Source organism: Vanellus vanellus, assembly GCF_965231255.1.
Source record: "Vanellus vanellus genome assembly, chromosome: 11".
Classification (NCBI taxonomy): Eukaryota; Metazoa; Chordata; class Aves; order Charadriiformes; family Charadriidae; genus Vanellus; species Vanellus vanellus.
This window is the reverse complement of record NC_138916.1, coordinates 25,448,082-25,470,073: the sequence shown is the minus strand read 5'-3', so window position 1 is coordinate 25,470,073 and position 21,992 is coordinate 25,448,082. Positions and strand designations below refer to the sequence as shown.

The following is a 21,992-nucleotide window of genomic DNA, read 5'->3' as shown; positions in this document are numbered from 1 at the left end:
TTTCGCACAAAAGGAAATAGGATTAGAAATTTGGCCAATAAGCAAGCTGATCAGAAAATTCTGAGGAATATTGACGGTCTGCACAGTTACTTCTTGGGCAGGCAAGGACAAACCAACTTTCACAGAGTTGGAGAAGGACTGCACACGAGAGTTCAGTATGGGAAATAAGAGCATAATGTAGTCGAGATGAAAAAGGTAAGTTCGTACCTACAGAACAGATTTTTATCAGGCCAGACTGTACAGGTCTTCCTACTTGGGAATTTTAAAAGAAAAATCCCCAGTGGCTCTGACATCAGCACATTTGATCCAGCAGAAGAATGCAAATACAGGCAAGGTTCTGACAAGACAAGACAGCTTGCACTGACCACTGACTCAGCGTGAGTAGGAGGTCGTTACTGAACCTTCTGGATACAGAGGGCTCCTGCACAAGATCATACTGTTACAGGCACAGCTGTGCACAAATTAAAACTAAACAAAAAGCATAAAGTGAGACTTCATTTAGCTCATGCTTTATAAACTGCAACAAAGTTGCCTTTCAAAACTTGATTTCCTAGGCCCTTCGCTATTAAGATTGTTAAGAACCTTCCCATTTCTTTATTAGCCTTTCAGTTGTGGATACCAAAACCGGACATTGACATCCTCCTCGCAAGACACACAGCAATGATCTCTCCTGATCCTGTTTCATGTAATCTTCTCTCTTACAGGGAAAGAACATTAACCCAGAAGACAAGTAAGACTGAACAAAATTGTGGTAAGAAGATTTTGATTGCAGGATCCTGTCTTATCCCAAACAAGAATGCCAACTCAGAGGTGTAAGGTGGAATGATTTGCCAAAGTTACTCAGCATAAGAAAGTCTGCAATATTTGCCTACACTACTTACCCACCCTTTAGGTTGTGGTTAACTACAAAGGGTGAGCATTATTATTGCCAGTTTCAGAAGAGGGTAAAAGGCTGGGGGTTTATGGGTGGGGTCTTTTTGTTTGGTTTGGTTTTGGTTTTTTAATTCAAGGGGCAGAGAAAGGAAGGAAATTGAATGTATTTAATAAGCCAGTGTAACTGTTCTAACAAGAAGCGGCATTTAGACATTACTCCATAGTACAGTGAAAGACGTTGTGGCTTTTTGTTTCCAAAGCTTTCTCAGTTTTAGCAGAAATTATGAGAAAATTTCTCACAGAACTCTGCAGCCTAAACCACTACATGCCTAAAAAGATCAAGCAGGGATGATGATTATGATGATCTCTGGGACGGACACTCCGGCTCTGCTTGTCTATTGTTACCTGTTGCATCATTCTCAGGAAACATCTCTTCCTGACTTGACACAATATCCGACTCCTCGTGCCCAGAATCAAAGGATTTCTCAGTTTTAGTGGGGTCACAGACAGGCTTTTGTTTCACAGTATGGTCTTCCGCTTCCTGCGGAGTTCTGGAAAAGCAAGACACAGTCACTGACCCCAGAAGTGTGAAGTAACACTGCAACATTGTAAAGAAAATTTGTCAGCACAGATGAAAGGTATTCGCTTGTGTATCCTGCAGGGGGAGGTGGGGGGGAAAGGAAAAAGAAACAGAAGACAGACCTCTCTCTCCTGGCAAAATACTGTGGTCATCCTTGACAAGTTACATTTTCAGAATTGTTTTATAAGTTTTCTACCAATCTAAGTGATGCTTAAATGGCATGCAGGCTGTTCTACTGACTTCTATTCCACGTGGTTTGTAGGAATTTTGTTTCACCTCCTTTTTAATATGATTTTGTGGCAAAATATAACAATACAAGATGAGCTAAATATTATTCTATCTGGCATAAAAGATACAGAGAGAGTTTTCAACAAACTGAAGTTTCACATCTAAAAATAATGAAACCTATAAAGCTTACAATAGCAAATACTCAAAAGCATCTAGATTTTTCCTGTGAGGCCAAAGCCCATGCTGCAGTGATTAAGTTATTTCAAAATAACTTCTGTGACTTACACTGAATTATTAATTTTAATATATTCTAGTCATTTAGCTTTAAGAAATGTATTAATGTATTTTATTATCCAGCGTACTCTCCCTGAAACATAAACCTATTGATATCTTTGTGCATAAGAGTTTGACACCTCCTCTTTTCTCAGCTAGGAATGGCAAAAGCACTCCTTATTAGTCAGCACTGCTGCAAAAAGGTCTCATCAGTACTTCATCTTTCCCTTCACTTTTCTTTTTTGCCTTGAAGCCTGAACCTTCCTAGGACTAAAAAATGAGTTAAAAAGATAAAAATCAACTTCCAGGATGTCATGAAGAACATGGAGTGGTTTACCTTTCAGACTTCTCTGGCTGTCCCTCCAAGGCAGCATATGCTTCTGTGCTGGAGACAGGTTCCATGCTGTCCCCACACAGTTCTAGCAAGAGAGAGAAAAAACCAATTTATTTATTATTTGGGTCACCTGGATTAATATACAAACAGAAGAAAGCATAGTTCTGTAAATTACACAAATATCAAGACAAGCTTTACGTGAAAAAAAAGATAAATCTTTAACTATCGGTGATAACAGCAACAAAAAAAGGACAGGATGAGGTTTTTGCCAGATAGGGAATTAATTATCGGATTGTCTGAATATTCTGGAAACGAATTAGGAAAGAGAGATGCAAGAATCAATGACAGCACTTGAACAGCTACAAGAAAACAAAGGAGCTAACCCAAAGGAAAGAGAAGGCAAAGTTCTTTTCAACTACCAATAAGCTGTGAACTCACTTTTGAAAACTATTAATACTGTATTTCCTGTCAAAGAAACATAACATCTATAATTTCAAGAAACCAGAGAGAATTGACAGCATACAAAAGGGCATCTAAGGTCATTGTCACATACCATCTTTGGCATCGGTCTTCACAAGTCTGGAAGAAGGGGCAGCGGCTCCAGGGTGAAACTGGTGCCTAGCATCTCCTTCATTGGGCACAAAGTCACTCTCGAAGTCCTGGCTCTGTGAAAGCTCTAGAGCTCCAAAAGGCAGCTGCGACATGCCTGTATCTAGCACCAAACATCCGTAACGCACATATATATATATACACACACCCCAAAGAAAAATATATTTAAAAAAAAATAAAAATCAAAGAGCCATTGATCACTTTACAAGGGCAAAAGATACACCCTCTAACAAGAAAAGTATTTAGGCTATTGCTGAAACTCTAAATACACTAACGGACTCTGATCTCAGCTATGCTAATTAAAAATACAGTAACAGAACAGAGACAGTGGCCATTAACTCAGAAACCAGTGTCCATCAGCAAGGTCTTATGTAACGCCATTAGGTACTGCAGCAGATTTGGCTTCCGTAATGAGAAAACAACCCTGACAATACATATCCTGTGCCTGAAAGTCCTCTGATGACAACCACCATTACGCCAGGAGTTCTTTGCCACAAAAAGGCTCCATCTCCTACCGGTCACACGCATCCGTGCCTCTTCTAGGCCGTTCCCTGCCTCCAAGATCCTTGTTAATAGTGATGTGAAGTCACCATTTTTTTTTTCCAAACACCAAAGCATACAGTTCAACTTCCAGAAAAAGACAGCAATTTCTGCCCCATTATTACCAGCAGGACCACCCCTAGCGAGACAACCGCGGCAGCTGAACTGAAAAAGGACACGGATGGCTGATGGGGTTCACAAGAACCCGAGAAGAGACCCGAAATGGAGACGTTACCTTCCATGTGTGGCGAAGCAGCGCCGTCCTCGACATCACCTTCACCTCCTTCTCCAGCCTTTCCAAGGGCACTGCAAGAGACACACGCGTTGCCCTCGCCCCGGGTCTCCCGCAGGCCGCCTTCCCGGGCCGCCCCCTGCTCCGGGGGGCCGCGCCCGCCGGGACACACCGGCTGCGCCGGGGCTCCCGCGGGGCCGCGGCCAGCGCCCAGCCCGCGGTTTCAGCCCGTCCCCGGCGCGGAACGGCGGCTCCGCGCGTCGGGAGGGGCCCGCGATGAGCCCAGCCCGGGATGGCGCCCGCCGCGGCCCGGACACACACCTGCTCTCCCCGCCGGGCGGCGGCTCCTCCTCCGCGACGCGGCCCCGCGGGCCGGCGGCCTCCGGGCGGGCGGCGCTCTCCATCGGCTCTGCGAACACGGCGCCGTTAGCGCGGCCGCGGCCCCCGCGCCCGCCGCCGCCCCGCGCCCGGCCCTTACCTGCGGGTCGCTGCCGGGCCGCCCCGCCGCCCGCGTGTGCGCGACCGCCGGCGGGGCCGCGGACTATTTCCTGCAAAAGAGACGGGGGGGGGGGGGGGCGCGTCAGAGCCGGGCCGGGCCGGGCCGGGCCGCGCCGCGCCGCGCCGCCCCCCGCGCCAGGCGCTCACCAGCACGGGGCTGGGGCTCCGCCGGGCCGGCAGCCGGCAGGCCAGCAGGCCGAGACAGGCCTGCTCCGCGTCCGCCTCCGCGCCCGCGCTCCCGGGCTGCGAGTCCTCCACGATGAAGCGGGGCGTGCCCTGCTGCGAGAAGCCGGGGTCCAGCTGGCTGCCGCCGCCGCCGCGCTCCATGCAGGGCGGAGCGCCCGCCGGGACTCAGCCGCGGCCCTACGGCGCCCGCCCGCCGCGCCGCGCCGCGCTTCCCGCGGCCGCCATCTTGCAGCGCCACGATTGGCGCGCGCCCCGCCGTTACCAGGGAGACGCCAGCCCGCGCGCGGGGGGGCGGGGGGGCGGGGCGGCGGGCGGGAGCGGCGGCGGCGCTCGGGCTGGTGCTGCCCCGTCTCCTTCGGCGGAGGGAGACGGGGCCTCTCCGCGAGGAGCCGAGGGGCGGGGAGAGGGGTGAGGGGCGGAGGGGTCTCCACGCGGCGCCACAGACCCCCTTCTCCTCACACGGCGGGAACACCTCCGGCTGCGGCTGCGGCACAGACGCGGCCGCTGCGTGTCCCGGACAGCCACAACCCGGTATGTCAATTGTTGGGTACCGCGAGAAAGTGAAGTCCGATTAATTTCCCTGTGTTTATATTAATAGACGGCAGATACTGAAGCAGCCTTGGGCACGAACTGCGACGGTATTGTTGCCTTTCAGCATTAACTTTTTGCCTAAAAACGCGTTAGCTTGGATAGACTAATTCAAATCTGCTTTTGCAAGTTCTCTTTTTGCACCTCACCGTATTTTATAGACAAGAATTCTGTACTTTTTATGTAAAAACACGTTTTAGAACCAAAAATGCAGAAGACTGAGAAAGAGATACCTGGCCTGGGAGGCACTTATTATGCAGAGCTACAGACACGGGGTTGTACTAAATACGAGTTTGTGTCGACAATTTTTGTGTGTAACGTGAAATCCAAGTTTGCACGTGCATGTTAAGAGCACTGAACAGGCTATAAATATTTACAGTTCCTACACAGGAAGAATGCTTCAGCGGCTGATTGTTCAGCTCCCAGAAGATGCTCCTTTAGCACATTTTAAGCTGTATTACTGAAAAGTTTTGCTGGTATACTAGTTTCAAAAATACATACAACTTCAGGTGTTGACTGAAACTGGCCCCGATTTGCCCCACGAGGCCTATGATCACTAAATCCTTCTTGTGAAAGATGAAGGTGTTCAGAGGCTTTTGCTAGCCCTCTGCAGAAGCCAGATTTCATGTTCACGAAATATTCTTTCCCAGGGAACTGAAAAGGAGATGGGGATCGTGATGGGGCAGTCGGCAGCCTGTGATCCTCAAGTGTCTTGGAAGTTTTAGAGCAAGTTAGTTCAATTCCCTTCAAGCAGAAGTCCTCTCCCATCAGAATGAAAACATTCCAAATAGTCTTCCTTTACGCTTAATCTCAAAATCAAATAAAATATAAAATTCCTCTTTTTTTTTTTTTTTTTTTTTTTTTTTTACAAAATAGAAAGTAAAGCCATACTCTAAGCACAAGCATGAGCCCTCATTTTTTTAAGCCAGTTTATGGTATTCCGCTGCTGACCCTTGCTGGACTTACTAGTGGGTTTCCAAGCTCACTACTGCCTTCCCCTTAAGCATGTAAGAATAAGCCCCTTTTCTCATCGACAGAACATTAAACAACTATATCCTTCCTCACATCATCTTCTTTTACACTTCTGTCCTGCCAGCACCTCTTCTTTATTAGCTTCTCCTAGAGAATACATTCGTTAGTGTATTTGAAATGCCTACCTAAGCCAAGTCCTTCTTCAAACTCTAGATTTTCTTCTGAAGGTGTTTCTACAATAGACGCTGTTAGCTACTAACTGGGGGAAGGAAAAGACAAAATGCTTGTGTTTATATAAGATACAAACCTTTGATCTAAATATCCCCCCTCGGTTTGCAGACTGCCTTTTTTCTGAGTCTTATAAATTACGAATAGGGTGTGGCCATCTTCATCCAAGAAAGAGCATAAGAGAGCACAATTAACCTGTGCTTCCTTTCCCTTCAAGCAAAACACATCCAGCACCAGACTTTCAATGAACAGAGGTCTGAAAGCCGTCTGGTTTATCCTACTTGGAGTATTTTTTCAGTTTCTTGTGTCTTACAGAATTTGCAACGGACGGTTGAAGCTACAGTTTATTTTGTTCTGAATACTGCTCTCCAGTGCAGTCCACCGATCACGGTGGCAAACCGAGAGCGCTCCTCGTTCTCCTTCTCGATTCTCCCACCGCCGATCCGTTTCTCCGTGTCCCGGCGCAGCCCCGGGCGCGTCCTCACAACGGGGGAGCGTTCACGTGAAAGCACCACATCACCGGCTCCGGGGCGGGGGGAGCGCCCAGAGCCGACCGGGGAGCGCTGCCCCCGCCCCGGGCCCGGGCCCGGCCCCGCCGGTGCGGCGCCCCCCGAGGCGGCTCCCGGACAGGACCTGCCCGTCCCCGGGGGAGCCGCTTCCCGGGCGGGGCGGCTGCGGGCGGCTGTCCCGGGTCTGGGCCGGCGAGCAGGGCCGGGGGCACCGGAGCCGCCCCGCCCCCTGCTCATCCCTCTGCCCCGCCCCCAGCCCAGCAGCCACCGGGGCTTTTACCGGCGGCGCGGTCGGTGACGGGAGTGCGACACCGTGAGGTGTCGGTACCGTCGCAGCCCTCTGGTTCTAACTAAACAGCCGCTTCCTCGATGGAGAACTGCTGTTCCAGCGGGCAGCTCTAGAAAACGGCTAATGTAAACCCAAACCGGCTAAAACATTTTAGAGCTTTTCACCATAAACGCTTACTCAAGCACTTTGCTAATTCAGGTGTGTCTTCAGAAGTCTCGTTTCTTTAGGTTAACTGAATTTGGCCATGTAACCTGTAAGTTACTGGCATCCTTTCCTAAAGACGTTTGATTGCAGAGACAGTACTACCTGTTGGGTTATTCACTGAAAGAGCAGCAGACGATGGTGGCAGAGAAGGCCACCCCCCAGCACAGTTTCATTAGATAGGCATAAGGGACGCAAAGGATAGGGATTAACCCTCAAAATTATTTTCTTTTCCCCCCAGTCTGACATGTCAGGAACATCATAGCTTCTCTCTCACAGATGAAAACAACCAAGAGGGAGATGTTGTGGACTTTATGTAGCTGTAGAAGAAAGCAATAGTGTTACACAGAAGTTTAGGACACAATACTAAAAGGAATCTCCTCTTCCAGGAGGCCCAGGCTTTTAATGTCACCGGCATCCTTACCACATAAACCTCATAAATATGTTGAATTCTGCCTTCAGACTCAGTATGTGCCTGGCCACCAGAGAGAGTCCTCCAGAACTTGACTGGTCTAGTGGCTAAAAAGCTCTTCATAACTTACGAAGAAAAATAAAGACTTTGGAAGCAAGGTCAGGCTACCCAGGAGGAGTGCAGAGATGCTGCTCGCTGGCTGCAGGGTGAAAATTTATATGGCCAAAGCTTAATTGCCATTGAAGCTGGTCTGTTATGTGGTGGATAACAAAAAAAGGCTTTTTAAAGTGTGCTAACAGCAAAAGGACAGCAAAGAAAACATTGGTCTGTTACTTGATGAGGTTACTCGCCTCACAAATGGGGATAAAGGTAAAGCACAGACATTTAATGCCCTCTTCACCTCTGTTTTTAACACCAGCGATGGGCCCTGGGCCACCCGCAGCCCTGAGCTGGAGAATTGTCACCGGGGCAGTGATAATCTCCCACTTGACTTGGGACTTGTACAGGATGTGCTGCTGCAACTGAAGGCACGTAAGTCTATGGGGCCTGATGTGATTCATCCCTGGGTATTGAAAGAGTTTGCCCATGTTATTGAGAAACCTTTCTCAGTCATTTATCAGTGGTCTTGGGAATATGGAGACATCCCAGTCAAACAGAAGCTAGCAAATGCTATTCCAAGAAGGGCAAGGAAGAAGACCCTGGTAATTCCAGGCCTGTCAGTCTTGGCTTCAAAGACGGATTGCTGCATCAGTACGAATTAGTAGCTTTCTTGGTCTGATAAACATATACTTTAATTCCAAAGCTCTGGATCACTGGAAATGACAAATGAATATACATAATTTCATAGGCACTTAGATCCCAGTCTTGATCAGATCTGCAGTTGTTCCAAATTGCACAGGAGACATTCAGTATCTCGCAACACCTTCTGTAAGACAACAGTGGGAGGAATGGGAGTAGTACTCTGATAAATCACCCATGGGGTTAAATAAAAGCAAAAATGTATGAGGTTTGGTCAAACTGAAGGGCTTAGCCCTCTGCTTCTCTTTCTCTATCTTACAACACATCCTGGAAGTGACACTATAAATGGCCACGCGGCTCCATCTCCACATGGAAGCATGTAGAGATAAAAGTCTGATAAACTTTGATAAAAGTTGGGTACTCTTCTGCTCCACGTAAGGATAGCTGTGTTCACCGCAGGAGAAACCAGGGCCTGAGCAAAGTCCCTTTAGGCAGTCACCTATTTTCCCCTGCTTCTCAGAAATGTCACAGCCAAAACCACATTGTATTTTACCTCAGTTAAAGGTTTTCTCCTCATTCAGACACTGCCGCAGATCTCTGGTTCCCAGAATTATTTTTATTCATACGGACGTTTTTAGCTGGGGAGGTCAGGGAGTCACCATTCCAGGCTAAAGGACAGAAACTGAAATTGTGTAGGTTGTTCTTCCCGTGATATTACGAAGATGCTTTTTATGTTATTTTGAGCCTACTTTCTAAATCCATTTTTATAATGGTCATTTACCTGTGATTCATCACCCTTCGCTGTTCAGAGGTAATCCTTCCGTCTGCTTTTGCCACCTCTCATTCTGTGATGTTTGACAGGACCTGTAATATCCGTAATCAGCCTAGTCAGCTTTTGATAGCTCGTGGGGGTGTCAGCTACTGCTGCAGTGCATGAGAGAAGAAACTTACACCGTAATTGCTATACAGATCTATTGTATGGAGCCGGAGTGCGAATTTACAGGGAAAAGTAGGAACGTAGTAAGCTGGAAATGCCTCATTTCACTGCCTTATGCAGTGCACATACACTAGGACTCCAGCCACCCCAATTCTACTGTGACCGCAGTCGGCTCCGATTCACATCAGAAAGCGACAGAAATATCATTATTCTGTCATTTGGTGGTACAGAAGAATGCAAATGGGTCACATCATAAAACCCCATCTCTTAATGGTAAGCAGTCTTCCCTAGAGCTGCTAGTCTCTGTGGCACAGAACCATGCTTGGGTATTCTCTTTAAGCTTTCACTCCAGTTTCTGTGTCTCCTGTTTCTTTTCTCCTTGGCAGAAAGCCAGCTGGAGGAGCGTCGCTGCACTGCAGTGAAACGCCGCAGCTCTGGAAAGAGACCATGTCAAAAAAAAGCAGCAAGGACTAAGACTGAATCACCTGAAAACAGAAGGCACTTCTACCAGCTGGTATGAAAATCTCTGAAAGTCTTTTTTCATGTTTTCCCTCCGTGATCTACAATCCTGCCTTCATGACAGAATTTATTGTACGCTGGTGCTAATTTGCAGGTTTATTGCTTTGTTCACTTATTTACCTGCTTCAGTGCAATCCCTTGAGACAAACTAAATTAATGCTGCAAGTTACAATACACAGAAACAAACTGGACCCTTTTGATGCATTAATTCTGTTTATGAAATGTATTTCATAAAGTTTGTAGCCAGTGGTGTCACCACGATTTAATGTGAAAAAGACCTATTGCATCATCCCCTAAGTTGTCTGATAAGAGCTAGAGCACCTTTTGATCACAGATCTCAATTTAAGAAAACTCTGTAAGCTAGTAACGCCAGTTGTAGCCTGCAGAGGTAATTATTCTGGATTTTTCCCACTTTCTGTGGTTGGCTTTTTTCCTGATTATCTTCTGTCAGAGTCTTATGACACTAGAGGCTCACATATACTTGCCAAAACGCCGACTGTCCGAACCTTCCGAGGTCCTGGCTGTGTCCTCACTGCGGGCCTGGGGGGTACCCGCGACCACACCAGGGCAGGGCTCTGGTTTTTCTCCCCATCAAACCTAAACCGCAGCTCACCCCTATGGAAACCTTGCAGACTGCAGGGAGCAGAACCTGACAGGGTTTTAGGAGACGCTGCAGATTATTGCTGACTCGACTCATTTCCCAATAGCTGGGTTGCTTTTCCTCCACCCAGCTGCACCAGCACAGGATGGATCTCCCTTTCTTTGTCAGAAAAGACATGGATTTTTCTCTCTGAAACTACTTTGTGGTGGCTCTCCCTTGTTCAGCATGCAGAAGTCTCGTACTTTTGCGTTTGCTCAGCTTTTCCACACACTGCATTGACCTGCTTTGAAGATGTGGCTAGCTAGAGCTGACGGCTAGTGCCAGGGACTTGTGCCCCGATTTAAGGCCCTCTCTGGCCACCCTGGGCGTTAGGGGCTCCTGTGGACACAGCAGCTGGCAGCTCACAGCTGCTTTACGCGGGCAGCTAGCAAAGCGCAGGGAGACTTTTCTTGTATCTCACGTTTCTGGAACGTAGGGAATCCCATTGCTTTCGGCTGGAGACCATTACCCTTGTCTCTAATTGGACAGGAAGGACCACCAGGGAGAGAGGAAGCCCTGAGTGTTCTGCTCACCGCCCACTGACGACGGGCCCAGGCGCCCCTCGGCACCGCTGGCGCCCGTGGTTCCACCGGGGACACCACCGCGGCTCGATGCTCGGGTTTAACCGCCCGCCCGGAGCTCTGTGCCGCTCCCTCGCGCCCCAACCGCGAGGGCAGACGGGGCCCCTCTCCGAGCTCCCCTCACAGCCGCTGAGCCCTCAGCCCGGCGGCGCCGCGGCTCTGCCCCGCGCAGGGACAGCAGGGCGCTCCCCCACGGCCGCTGGCGGGCGGCCCTCACTGCCCGCTGCACGCGAGCGACGGGGCGGGGCGGGGCCCGGAGGCCACGCCCCCCCGCAGTAGCTCAGGAGCACGTGCCAGCCCGGCCAATCGGGGAGGGCCTCCGGGCGCTTTAAGAGCCGTGCGCCAGTCACCGCGCGCTGCAGCGGCAGCCGCCGGGGTTGCCATGGAGACCGCGGCCGGGCCGGTCGCTATGGAGACGGCAGCGCCCTGGGCGCCGGGCGGGCGGTGCCGGCGGGAGCCGCGGAGGCACGCGCTGCTGGCCGTGATCGGGGAGATCGGAACGGAGCCGGAGCGCGGGGCCCTGCGCGCCGCCCTGGAGCGCGGTGAGGAGCGGGGCCGCGGCCGGGCCCCGAGCGCCGCGGGGCTGCGGGCCCGCCCGCCGCCTTGTCCCCGCCGCCGCCGCCGCCCGGCCCGAGGCGGAGCTGCCGGTGCCCGCCCCGCCCTGCGGCACCGCCGCCCCGCCGCAGGCTTCCGAAGGGGCAGCGGTGCGGGCGGGGGCGGCGGGGGCGGTTGGAGGGTCCGCGGGAGCAGCCCCGGCGGGCTCGGGCGCGGCTGGTGGGCCGGTAGCGCGGTGACCGGGGCGGCGGCTGCAGCGGGGACGGGCGCGGTGGCAGATGGCGCCGGCGGGAGCCGGGCGGGCGTGTGCGCGGCCATCGGGCTGTCAATGGCTTTATCGGCTTTCTCCCCCCGAGCGTTCCTCTGTTTGCATTGGTGAAACGCAGTTAACCTTGGTTTTGACTGTCTTGAAGCTTGAAGGCATTTTATGGCTCTAATTTCCCCAGGTTTCTATTTTATTAGCGCATCAGTGGATAACATCTTATTTCCATCTTACCCCGAGCTCCTGTCATATGAACTAGAGGATTAGTCTCGCTGGATGGGTCACCGCAGTGTCAGGGGAAGCGCAAACTGGGGCCTGTCGTGCTATGGCCTCCTCCTGCCCAAGGGGCAACTGCGGGGACCAGCGAGGCTGAGGGGGGATAAGCCACAACGACGGCTGAACTGCTTCAGGAGTGGCACAGGGCGAGACGGGGCTGCCCCAACACTTTGCTCCTTTGTTATCTGTTGGGTGGTGGCGCCCAGGGGCCTTGGCAGTGAATTGGTCTTTGTGTATTAGATGCAGTGCCGTATAAACCCAGGGGGAATGAGGTGGCGAGATGGCAGTTCTTGCTTTGTGGCAGTTTCTGATGGTCCCTAAGAAAAAGCGAAAGGAGAGGCTGTGAGCTATATCAGGACCTGAAGGGGATCCCTGTTCTGATAAGCAGTTTAGTACTCCCCAAGGAATGAAGTAACAGCCTTCTGACTCTGCCTGCGCTTCTTCCCCCCTTACCTCCTATTTCTAAGACACATTGGTTTAAAATATGCCAGTGATAACAGTGGTAACTATCTCTGAATAATGCAGTTTGGCCAATGGTTCCTCTCAAGCATCAACAGTACTGAGGAACAGATGGACAGTGCAATTTGAGAGGGGGTGGGTGTAAAAATGTCAAACCTTGTCCAGTTTTTCCACTTCAGCATCTCTTCCATCCATCTCTGCTGGCAGGCCACTTACCAGCTACTTTGAATGTTCCTTTCTCTTCTCCAAGGAATGGCTTTGTTCATAGGCGTTATCACCACTTGGCCTCTGAAAGCCCCTCTCCGAAGGGGCTGCTCCTGCTTTCTGCACAACGTGAGGATCATCTGTGCTTAGCACTTTGCTGAACTGGTGTGCCAACCTGCATCCTTATCCATTCTTTCAATCTTTGAAATAGCGACAGATCAGACTGCAAACTAATTAATTTGCTCTTTGATTCTGTGGTTGTATGCCAATAACCTGGGAATTCCCATTGGAAAGAAAAAATAAATACCAGTTTTTTGACATAAATTGCAATTGTCACACCAGAAGTAAGTTTGACAGTTAGTTTTGTCTGATTGGAAACCTACTGAAATTCTGCCAAGTGCAGACACTTCTTTGCATGGAGCCATATGAGCAGTACTGGTAAGTTACTAACAGTAGAATTGAACTGTTGAGGGAGCGAGGAATCTGGATTTTGGACTTTCTTCTTTCACTGACTTGGAGTAGGTCCTCCAGCGAGTCATAGTTTTCCCCACTGTGAAAATGGGAGAATGACCTCATCTGGAAATAGACCAAGATCTGTAAATTGGAAGATGGATATAAAAAAAATAAGAATAGTTAAAATGACAGCAGGGTCTTGAGGTCTGTCAACAGACAGCATATTCTAATGTTGGAGACAACTATACTCTTGATTCAGAGAGTTCAAGAAATGTGGAAATGGTACATACATCATGACTCCTATTTCTTAAGTGATTGCTTGCTGGAGAGGGTTCATGCAAGGTTTGTGTGAGAGTAGAAGAGGCTGCTGAGCAGACGATTTTATTTCCTTGGGAAACAAAGCAGTGTAAATAACAAAATGCTTCTGCCCTTCAGAGAAGCATTTTTCTGCAACTTTGTAAGTGTGGTATGGGGCTTATAGCTCTGCTAACAGTCAGAGTAATAAAACTGGCAAATGGAGATGGCAAGCAAAGTTGGTCCTAAGTGTTACATATTCTACATCTAGATAGGGTTTGCTAAAGGATGAAAAAGCCGAGTTTTGTTTTGGCTTTGTTCTGTTGGCTGTGGCACCCTGTCTATGAGAGAAAAACAACAACAACAAAAAAACACCAAAACCCACCACAAAGATTTTGCAGTGAATAAATCTCTTGCTCTTCCTGATCCAAACAGTGTGCTTTCCCAGAATTCTTCCTATACCTTGATTCAGGAGAATGGAATAGTGAATACAGGACATCATGGGAACCTGCTTATTTCCATGTGAAGTGCTCCTTAGGCAGGGTCTGCTTCTTAGGCATCCCCAGTCTGTGGGATGCTTGAATAACACTTACTCTAAAATGCTAACAAATACTGGTCTTATTTTTCTGTTCCTGTGTGATTTTTGTCCCCTTTTGAAACAATATCTGGAAGACTAGGTCTGGTATTAAGGGGAAATGACAGATCTTATAAGCCGATTTCCTCAGCAGGATATAAAACAGTTCACAAGGGCATAAGGAAAGAGATGGAAAACCGATGAGTCCATGGTACCTTACCCAAGCTGTGCATGTGCAAAGAGCATGAATATTTAGAAACCTTATTATAGTGTAGTCTGTGCTCTTGTGTTGGGAGCTAGAGAGGATCCTAATCAGCAAGGACAATGTTCTGGCTCCTGTGCCATGAGATAAATTGATTAGGAGTAACTTCAGACTACCTGGAGGGGAAAAATGGTGAATAAATTGTTGCAAGTAGGATGATGAGTGAGATAATAATTTCACTCTTCCCTTTCCTTGCTCTGAAAGAGGATCTCTTCTTTCTGCATCCTAGAGGATGTAGCAGTACCTCAAATAGCATTTATTGCTGCAGTAGGACACCACGATAGTGACACAGCAGCTCGAGTCAGCAGGATTTGCCCTGCAGAGTGCTACCTCGTTCCTGTCCAGGTCAGAATGCTCAGCAGTACTGCATTAAGATGCACTGCTATTAGACCTTTGTTTAAACAATCCTGGGTTCCAAGAGTATAGGATAGGAAAATATTTTGTTCACCTTCTCGCTCCCTGTCTTTTATTACGTTTCACTCGTTCCTGTCCCATGCCCAAACTGAAAGGAATAGATGTTCTGTGACACTGAATGTGGTGGTAAGTTGTGGAGTTTTTGTTTGTGTGTGTCCCCCCGATGTTCAGATTGTTTACTGAGGGGTTTTTTGTGCACTCTGCAGTGCAGACTGTCAGGTAATAAGTTATATTACTCTACTGTGTCAGCTGTCACCAGAAAAAGAAACTAAGAACAAAGTTTTCTTGAGCTGCTGTAGATTCTGCAGGCCCTGAGACTACTGACCTGTGTGATGCAATGATTACTAACTCTGCCTTGGTTGCGTGTAGAAAGCTGGAGCTTGTGTTCTAGAAGAGCTTGTATCCAGGGACCAGCAGAAGCTGCTGCACAACATGGAGTTATTGTGCTGAAGAACTAGAACTGCAGTAGCTGGGAATGATACCTCCATGAAAAATCAACGTGCTTCACTTGAAAGAAGGTGGATATCAGACATGATAAAACTTTATATTTTATGCAAGAGAGGACATGTCTCCAGAAGATGGTGGAAGAACTCTCAGTTCTCAGCCCCATCAATAAACACTGGGGCTGAAATTCTTGTTTCAGTTAACTCTTACAAGTCTGTGGCATTGGCCTTCCACGTCTGTGCTTCAGCAGGCAGCGGCACAAGAGGCTGGAGTAGTGATTCACGCTGATCTCCTGGTTTTGTTCACGGTGCCAACACGTAGTATCACACCACCTAGGAGAGGCTGCTCCTTACTGGGATGTGATGATCTGTGATCTGTAGTGCTTGGTGTCATCCAGAATGTACAACTGCTCACACTGAGGTCTGCAGGTGACTTCCCCAGCATGGTGTGGTGCCACTTGCTCTGGGAGCAGATGCTGCTTCCTGCTGTGATATGAAGGCGATTAGCTTACAAAGATTATATAGATTAAAGAACGAACTCAAAGGGTCTCAGTGGGATCAGAGGCTTTGAAGGAGTGATTAGACAGAGCGAGTGGAAGTTGGGGGGGTGGGGTAGGGTGGTGCTTTTGTGCCTTGGAGGATGCAGAGGCTGTAAGAGCAGAGAAGCTGGTGTCTCGGGGCTGTTTAGTAGTTTAACCTTCCAGCAGACTGTCTCTACTAGTGACCAATGCTGAGTAATGCAGAAGATGTGGAACACACGTAATGTGGTGCATAACATAACATACGTTGCTTGGTTAGGCAGTAGTGTAATTTATTCATCCTCAGTCCCTTGTAGCTTGTTTCACTTGCGCGAAGCCCAGGTTGAATGAAGACTTGCTCACTGCATGTACTTCATGGGTGGGTGTTTGGTGGAAGGTAAGCATCTTCTGGCCCTCTGCTTCTGAAGACTTTTTCCATCCTGAGTATGCTCTTTTGGAAGAGCATCACTGGTTCTTGTGTGTCCTGTGAACTTCTCTATCTCCACTTCTGTTTCTGGAGTAAATGTAATAACAGCTCACTATTCTTTTTTTTTTTTTTTCCTTTGTTATTTGGCAGGAATTCGTTCCTGGAACATTAACATTCTGTCCTGTGACCTGAATCAGCAACTGCGACTCTTTGTAACCAGACACCTGGCTCAGTTTTCTTCAGAAGTCAAAGGTCAGCTTTTTGGTTTATCAGCATTAACTTGTAACTTTTCTTTTGGGTTTGAAAAAAAAAAATACAGAATAAAGCTGATTTAGAATGTCAAATTAAATTCGTGAGTTGTTTGCCCAGGCTTCTGCAGACATTAATACTAATGAAGAAAAACCATCTTAAGGATCTGTTGGATGCAAGGAATTTAACTTAAAATTACATACCTTACTACTGAGAATACAGCGAATAGAAACATGTGCTGTTTAAAAGCCTGTTAAGTTAGTAAGTTAGAATTTGTCTGTCTTCTGTACCTTGGCACAATAGGTGGCACAATATAGTTTTACTTTGTGAGCTATTTATTATCTCTCTTCCTTCTGGGTTTTAGAATGTACTTTTGTATGCACAAAATGTGTTGCAAATAGCGTGTAAGAATAGTCAAGTGACTTTCTGAATCCCTTTTTTGAAGGCCTATCTCGCTTTCCTGAGAAGAGCAATGAATAAGAGCGTTATAAAAATTACGCTAACAGTTAGAAAGCGTGCTTGCTTAGCTTGTGAAAAGCTTGAACTCTGTTTAAGCTGCTTATAACACTTTTATGTAATGTATGGTGAAGTTACTATAGTAAGCACAGATGACACTGTTGCAAAATAGTTTTTAAATAAGACTGTCTTATAGCTCACTGTGTGTTTTATACTCTTGTCAAAGCTTCTGAGTGTATTTTCCAGTTGGGGAAGCTTTTCTCCTGGTGGATAGCTGTGAGAAAAGGTACCTGGACTCTTCTCAAATGTGCCTCTGACTTGAGAGGTCTCTTAACTTTCCAGTGACTCTTTAACATGGGGATAGAAAGTCTCCCTCCTTGCAAAGCAGTGTGCATACACACACACACTTAAAACACCGTGTATGAAACATACCAGTTGAAACATGCAGGAGATCTGTCTAAATTTGAAGCAACTATAACAGAGTCTGTGGTACAAATAGACTAAGTGCTACCAAGTCACCGTGAGTATAACATTTACCTGAGAATTCTTACAGCTCAGAATTAAAATATCTGGATTAATATTAGCAACATGTATCCCCCTTGCATCCCTTACTTGGTTCCTGGAGCAAAGGGTGATGAGCATAATGCCAGTCCATAAAGAAGATTCCATGAGGGATCTGGGGAATTGCAGATCTGTTAACCAACTCTCAGGTCTACTGGGCAAATCAGTAGTACCTATAATAAAAGGCAGAATTAGTGTCTACCTGGGAAGAGTCACCATTGGTTCTGCCGGGGAAGTCCTGCTTTTCAGATGTCCTGAAATTCTTTGAAGAGATCAGCAAGCATAGATGAGTGATTTTTGTCTACCAGCTAAAAACGTTTTGGGCATCTAAGTCCATGGAGTCTGTTTAAGGAAGCCTGTGGGCCACAGAATTAGGGGCAAGGCTTTGTTATGCAGAAGTTACTGAGAGAAGGATGGGTAAACAGAAGTCCTGATGTAAATAGCCAGCTCTGCCAATGGAGGTGGATTGCCAGTTGAGTTCAGCAAAGTACATGCTGCTTAACATAGCTAACTGAACGTTAAAGGGTGAGCAGTGAGGCAAGTTTGATAATGCAGAGTCATTCAGGGCTCAGTAATGCTGAGTCCCGACTGAAGAATTTAAGCTGTGTAAATGACCATATGCAAAACAACCCCCAAATGTAGCTTCAAATTTGAAGGAGAAAAAAAAAAAAAAAAAAAGGCAGGTTCTGAACTGACCTTTACCGTGGAGGAATGAAATCCTGTCATTACGATACAGTTCAGAATTTTCATGGAAGCAAGAATTCAGCACTTGGCAGCAAACAAAGCAGGTAAAGTGTTAGGAATTTCTGGGTAAGAACAGAGACCAAAGCAAGGATCATCATGGCACTGTATATTAGATCCCAGATCTCGAATACTCTGCAGTTTGGGTCCCCTTATCTCAAATGTAGTGGAACTGAAGTAGAGCTCAGAGGGGTAATGAGGCTGGTCAGAGGTCTGGAGTAGCTTTCTTTCAAGAAATGATCAAGTAAGCTGCGATGCTTCAGTTTGGAAAAGAATTGACTAAAGAGATGAACAAGAACTAGAGGGTATTAAATGAAACTGGTGGAAGTCACACTCAAAAGAAAATATGGTGATACAGTTGCACATTCAACAGACAGTGGAGCCATAGAATTTATTTCCACAACATCCTTTGGCAAGAAGCTTGTGTGGTTCAGAAGGGAAATTGGATACATATTTGAAAGGGATCCTTCGGGTGGGTTACAAAATGGATGAGCCAAAACAGAGGCACTTTATTGTCCCATCTAACGTTACTTAAGTCTGTCTATTACAGAACACTCAATACATATTTCAAACCATTAAATCCTGAATGAGGCAAAACAGAAGAAATTAAGTACAGAAGCAAACAGCATGAATGAAAGGTTTCTGTTCACCTGTGCACCCACAGATACTCCTTAGATATTGGTGGATTCCAGTGTGCAGTTACATAAATTTAGTTCTGATTAGTTAATGTCTGTAGGTAATAACAGGTCAGCTGGCATCTTGCTGCATGTCTGACACAGACTTATGATCTGGGTCTGACAGAGACTTGACCTCACCTCTAGAAGAACATCAGACAGGAATGTTATTTTTAGAACCATAGAATGGTTTAGGTTGGAAAGGACGTCGAAGATCATAAAGTTCCAACCCCCCTGCCATAGACAGGGACACCTCCCACTAGACCAGGTTGCCCAAGACCATGTCTGGCCTGGCCTTGAACACCTCCAGGGATGGGGCCTCAACAGCCTCTCTGGGCAACCTGTGCCAGTGCCTTACCACCCGCAAAGTGAAAAATTTCTTCCTAATGTTTAATCTAAACCCTCCCTCTTCCAGTTTAAAGCCATTCCCCCTCGTCCTGTCGCTACGTGCCCTAGTAAAAAGTCCTTCCCCGTCTCTCCTGTAGGCCCCCTTTAGGGACTGGAAGGCCACAATAAGATCTCCCCGGAGCCTTCTCTTCTCCAGGCTGAACAGCCCCAACTCTTTCAGCCTCTCCTCATAGGAGAGGAGCTCCAGCCCTCAGATCATCCTTGTGGCCCTCCTCTGGACACGTTCCAGCAGGTCCATGTCCTCCTTCTGATGGGGACTCCAGAGCTGGATGCAGTACTCCAGGTGGGGTAGAGGGGCAGAATCACCTCCTTTGACCTGTTGGCCACACTTTCACTTTTACCAGCCATTTACAGCCGCTTCTGTTCTGAGAAACAGAAGTGCCTTGCGGAAGAACTTAGTTGACTTGTCTAGTGGGCTGGGAAAAGATAGAAGAACATCTGAGGCAATCATATCTCACTCAAGTTGTCTCCTACTATTGCAACTAGTTAAGCAGCGACCTGTTAGACACCCAGTTTTCTACAGGCATTCTGAGGATTTAAACTCTACAGCCTCTAACTGTCCGATACAGGCTCTTACTTTATACTACTGTAGCAAGCAATGAAAAGTTTTCCATCTCGTAGCTGTCACTGTAGCTGAATACTGATGCAAGGGGTAGTTGAAAGAGCAATCCAACATCCAAGCATCATCTGATCTATTTTGCATAACAAAAAAATAATGATCTAAAATATGAAAGGAATTAACTGGAGAGGAAAACATCTAACTGAACCTGATCACTAGCTCCTGTTGAAGGGCTGTGTTTCTGTTAGTTATAATGTGGATGTGGAAGCTCCTATATCTATATGGAAGAGACCGCTAGAGCGACAGTTGGATGGCTTGTGGCTGGCTTTTCTTTTTAATTTTTTTTTTTTAGAAAGAGCAAACAGTAATTATTGCTAGTTAAGAAACCCATGAACTGAGCTGATAGCCTCTCTTTCTGTTGAAGCCTTTCTTGACTGGCATAACCCTAACTTTGGACAATCAAAACCCACTGATAACTGAAAGTATAAAATTTTTTATTTGTGCTTTGCTTTCAGCAAAGAGCTGCTCTGTAAAAGCCTGTGTGATGGCTGTGACCTTGTGGTTCCGTAGGTGAACAAGACATAAAAGTTGACTTAATCACAGAATCACACAATCATGGAATTTTCAGAGCTGGAAGGGACCTCTAAAGACCATCCAGCCCCACTCCCCTGCCAAAGCAGGATTGCCCGGAGCACATCCCTCAGGACTGCATCCAGGCGGGTCTTGAAAACCTCCAGAGAAGGGGACTCCCCCCCCTCCCTGGGCAGCCTGTGCCACTGCTCTGCCACCCGAACCGTAAAGAAGTGTTTCCGTGTATTTGAACAGAACTTCCTATGTTCCAGCTTGTGCTCGTTGCCCCCCATCCTGTCCCTGAGAACCACTGAAAAGAGCCTGGCTCCATCCTCCTTCAGCCCACCCTTTAGATACTTGTAAGCGTTAATAAGGTCTCCCCTCAGCCCTCTCTTCTCCAGGCTAAAGAGTCCCAGCGCTCTCAGCCTTTCCTCATACGGGAGATGCTCTGATCCCTCCATCATCTTACAACCATGTCTCCATTTGTGTATGGCAGGAGGGCTCTAACTCTAGAGCAATGCAACTGGAGCCTGAAGATTTATCTTGATTCAGGCTGTAAAGTAAGAAACTGAATTAAATAGATTCTGCCCACCTGTAAAGTATGGCTGCACCTCTTGTCTGAAGGCTTTCCCCTAGAACTGCAAATATTTAATGTATTAAACATTTGAAAATGCTACCTATCTTCTCCCCAGAAATGATTTCTGTAGGAGTCCTGTAAGGTTCCATGAAACCTTCTGTGGGCTTCCTCACTCAGGTCTAATTATCTGGAAAATGTGAGATATTAGTTGTGTGGCCTTAAAGGATTGTAGGTTCTTGCTATTCATCCATTGTGATGCTAAGGACATGGGTTCTTATTGCTAACATTGTATTTGTAAGATAACGGCTAGGCTAACGTTAATATGCTTAAAAGTGCTGTGGTATCACTGGACCTGAAAAATCCTTGCTTTATCACACGAGGGTCTAAAGATCCTGACCTGTTTTCCCAGTGGTGCTTACATTAGACAGGCACGTGACAGGAAGCGTTCAACATTTGCTCAGGGAAGAGCTAAGGCATGCATAGGGATGGGTAGGATTCCAGTAACATGAGCAATTCTATAGCCTGTTTGCATGCTTCACTGCCAAACTTGCTGATCACTAGCAGTAATTTCCTCATCTATTTAGAAATACACGTTGTTATAATTATGCTTTAATTTGACAGTATTGGTCGCTCAACTGAGCAGCAGAACAATGGCCTGTCACTTTAGTAGAAGAGTTTGTGTTCTGTAAGTCCGTTTTCTGTATTCTGACAGTGCAAAGTGAGAGAAATTGATACCTATTTTCCTTTCTGCAGTAACGGTTCTAGTGCCACAGTGCAGACTTTAAGCAGCCATAGCTATCTGCAGGGTCTGGTAGAGCTGAAGAAACACGTATGTTCGTGCTCTTCCTTGACGTAGGGATTTCCCACGTTGCTGTGTATTAACCCGTGTGCGATGGAGAAAGCTCTGGCTTTGGCTCAAATTGTTCCTTAAGACTCTGGTGGTGCTGTACTTCTGTAACACTGTGGAGAAACAGTGGCAGAGTTTAGACAGCGACGGGATGCGCTCTGTATTCCAGGACAATCCCCAGCTTCTCCTGGAGGAACTTGCCTGCATGCTGTCCCTGATCAGTCTGTCCCTGTGTCTGTTGA

The 21,992-nt window shown here is 47.4% G+C and overlaps 1 protein-coding gene across 1 annotated transcript in view; it reads right to left on the bottom strand.

Moving 5' to 3' along the window:
* Positions 1 to 4,494, bottom strand: part of TP53BP1 (tumor protein p53 binding protein 1) — a gene marked incomplete at its 5' end in the record, with an annotated part of 30,594 nt that extends 26,100 nt beyond the window's left edge. The window contains 6 exons of the mRNA XM_082489051.1: positions 1,279 to 1,424; positions 2,292 to 2,373; positions 2,842 to 3,000; positions 3,673 to 3,743; positions 3,991 to 4,217; positions 4,315 to 4,494. Of these exons, the coding sequence (XP_082345177.1) occupies positions 1,279 to 1,424; positions 2,292 to 2,373; positions 2,842 to 3,000; positions 3,673 to 3,743; positions 3,991 to 4,217; positions 4,315 to 4,494 (865 nt within the window). The remainder of the gene's footprint in view (positions 1 to 1,278; positions 1,425 to 2,291; positions 2,374 to 2,841; positions 3,001 to 3,672; positions 3,744 to 3,990; positions 4,218 to 4,314) is intronic.
* Between the last annotated feature and the right edge of the window lie 17,498 nt (positions 4,495 to 21,992).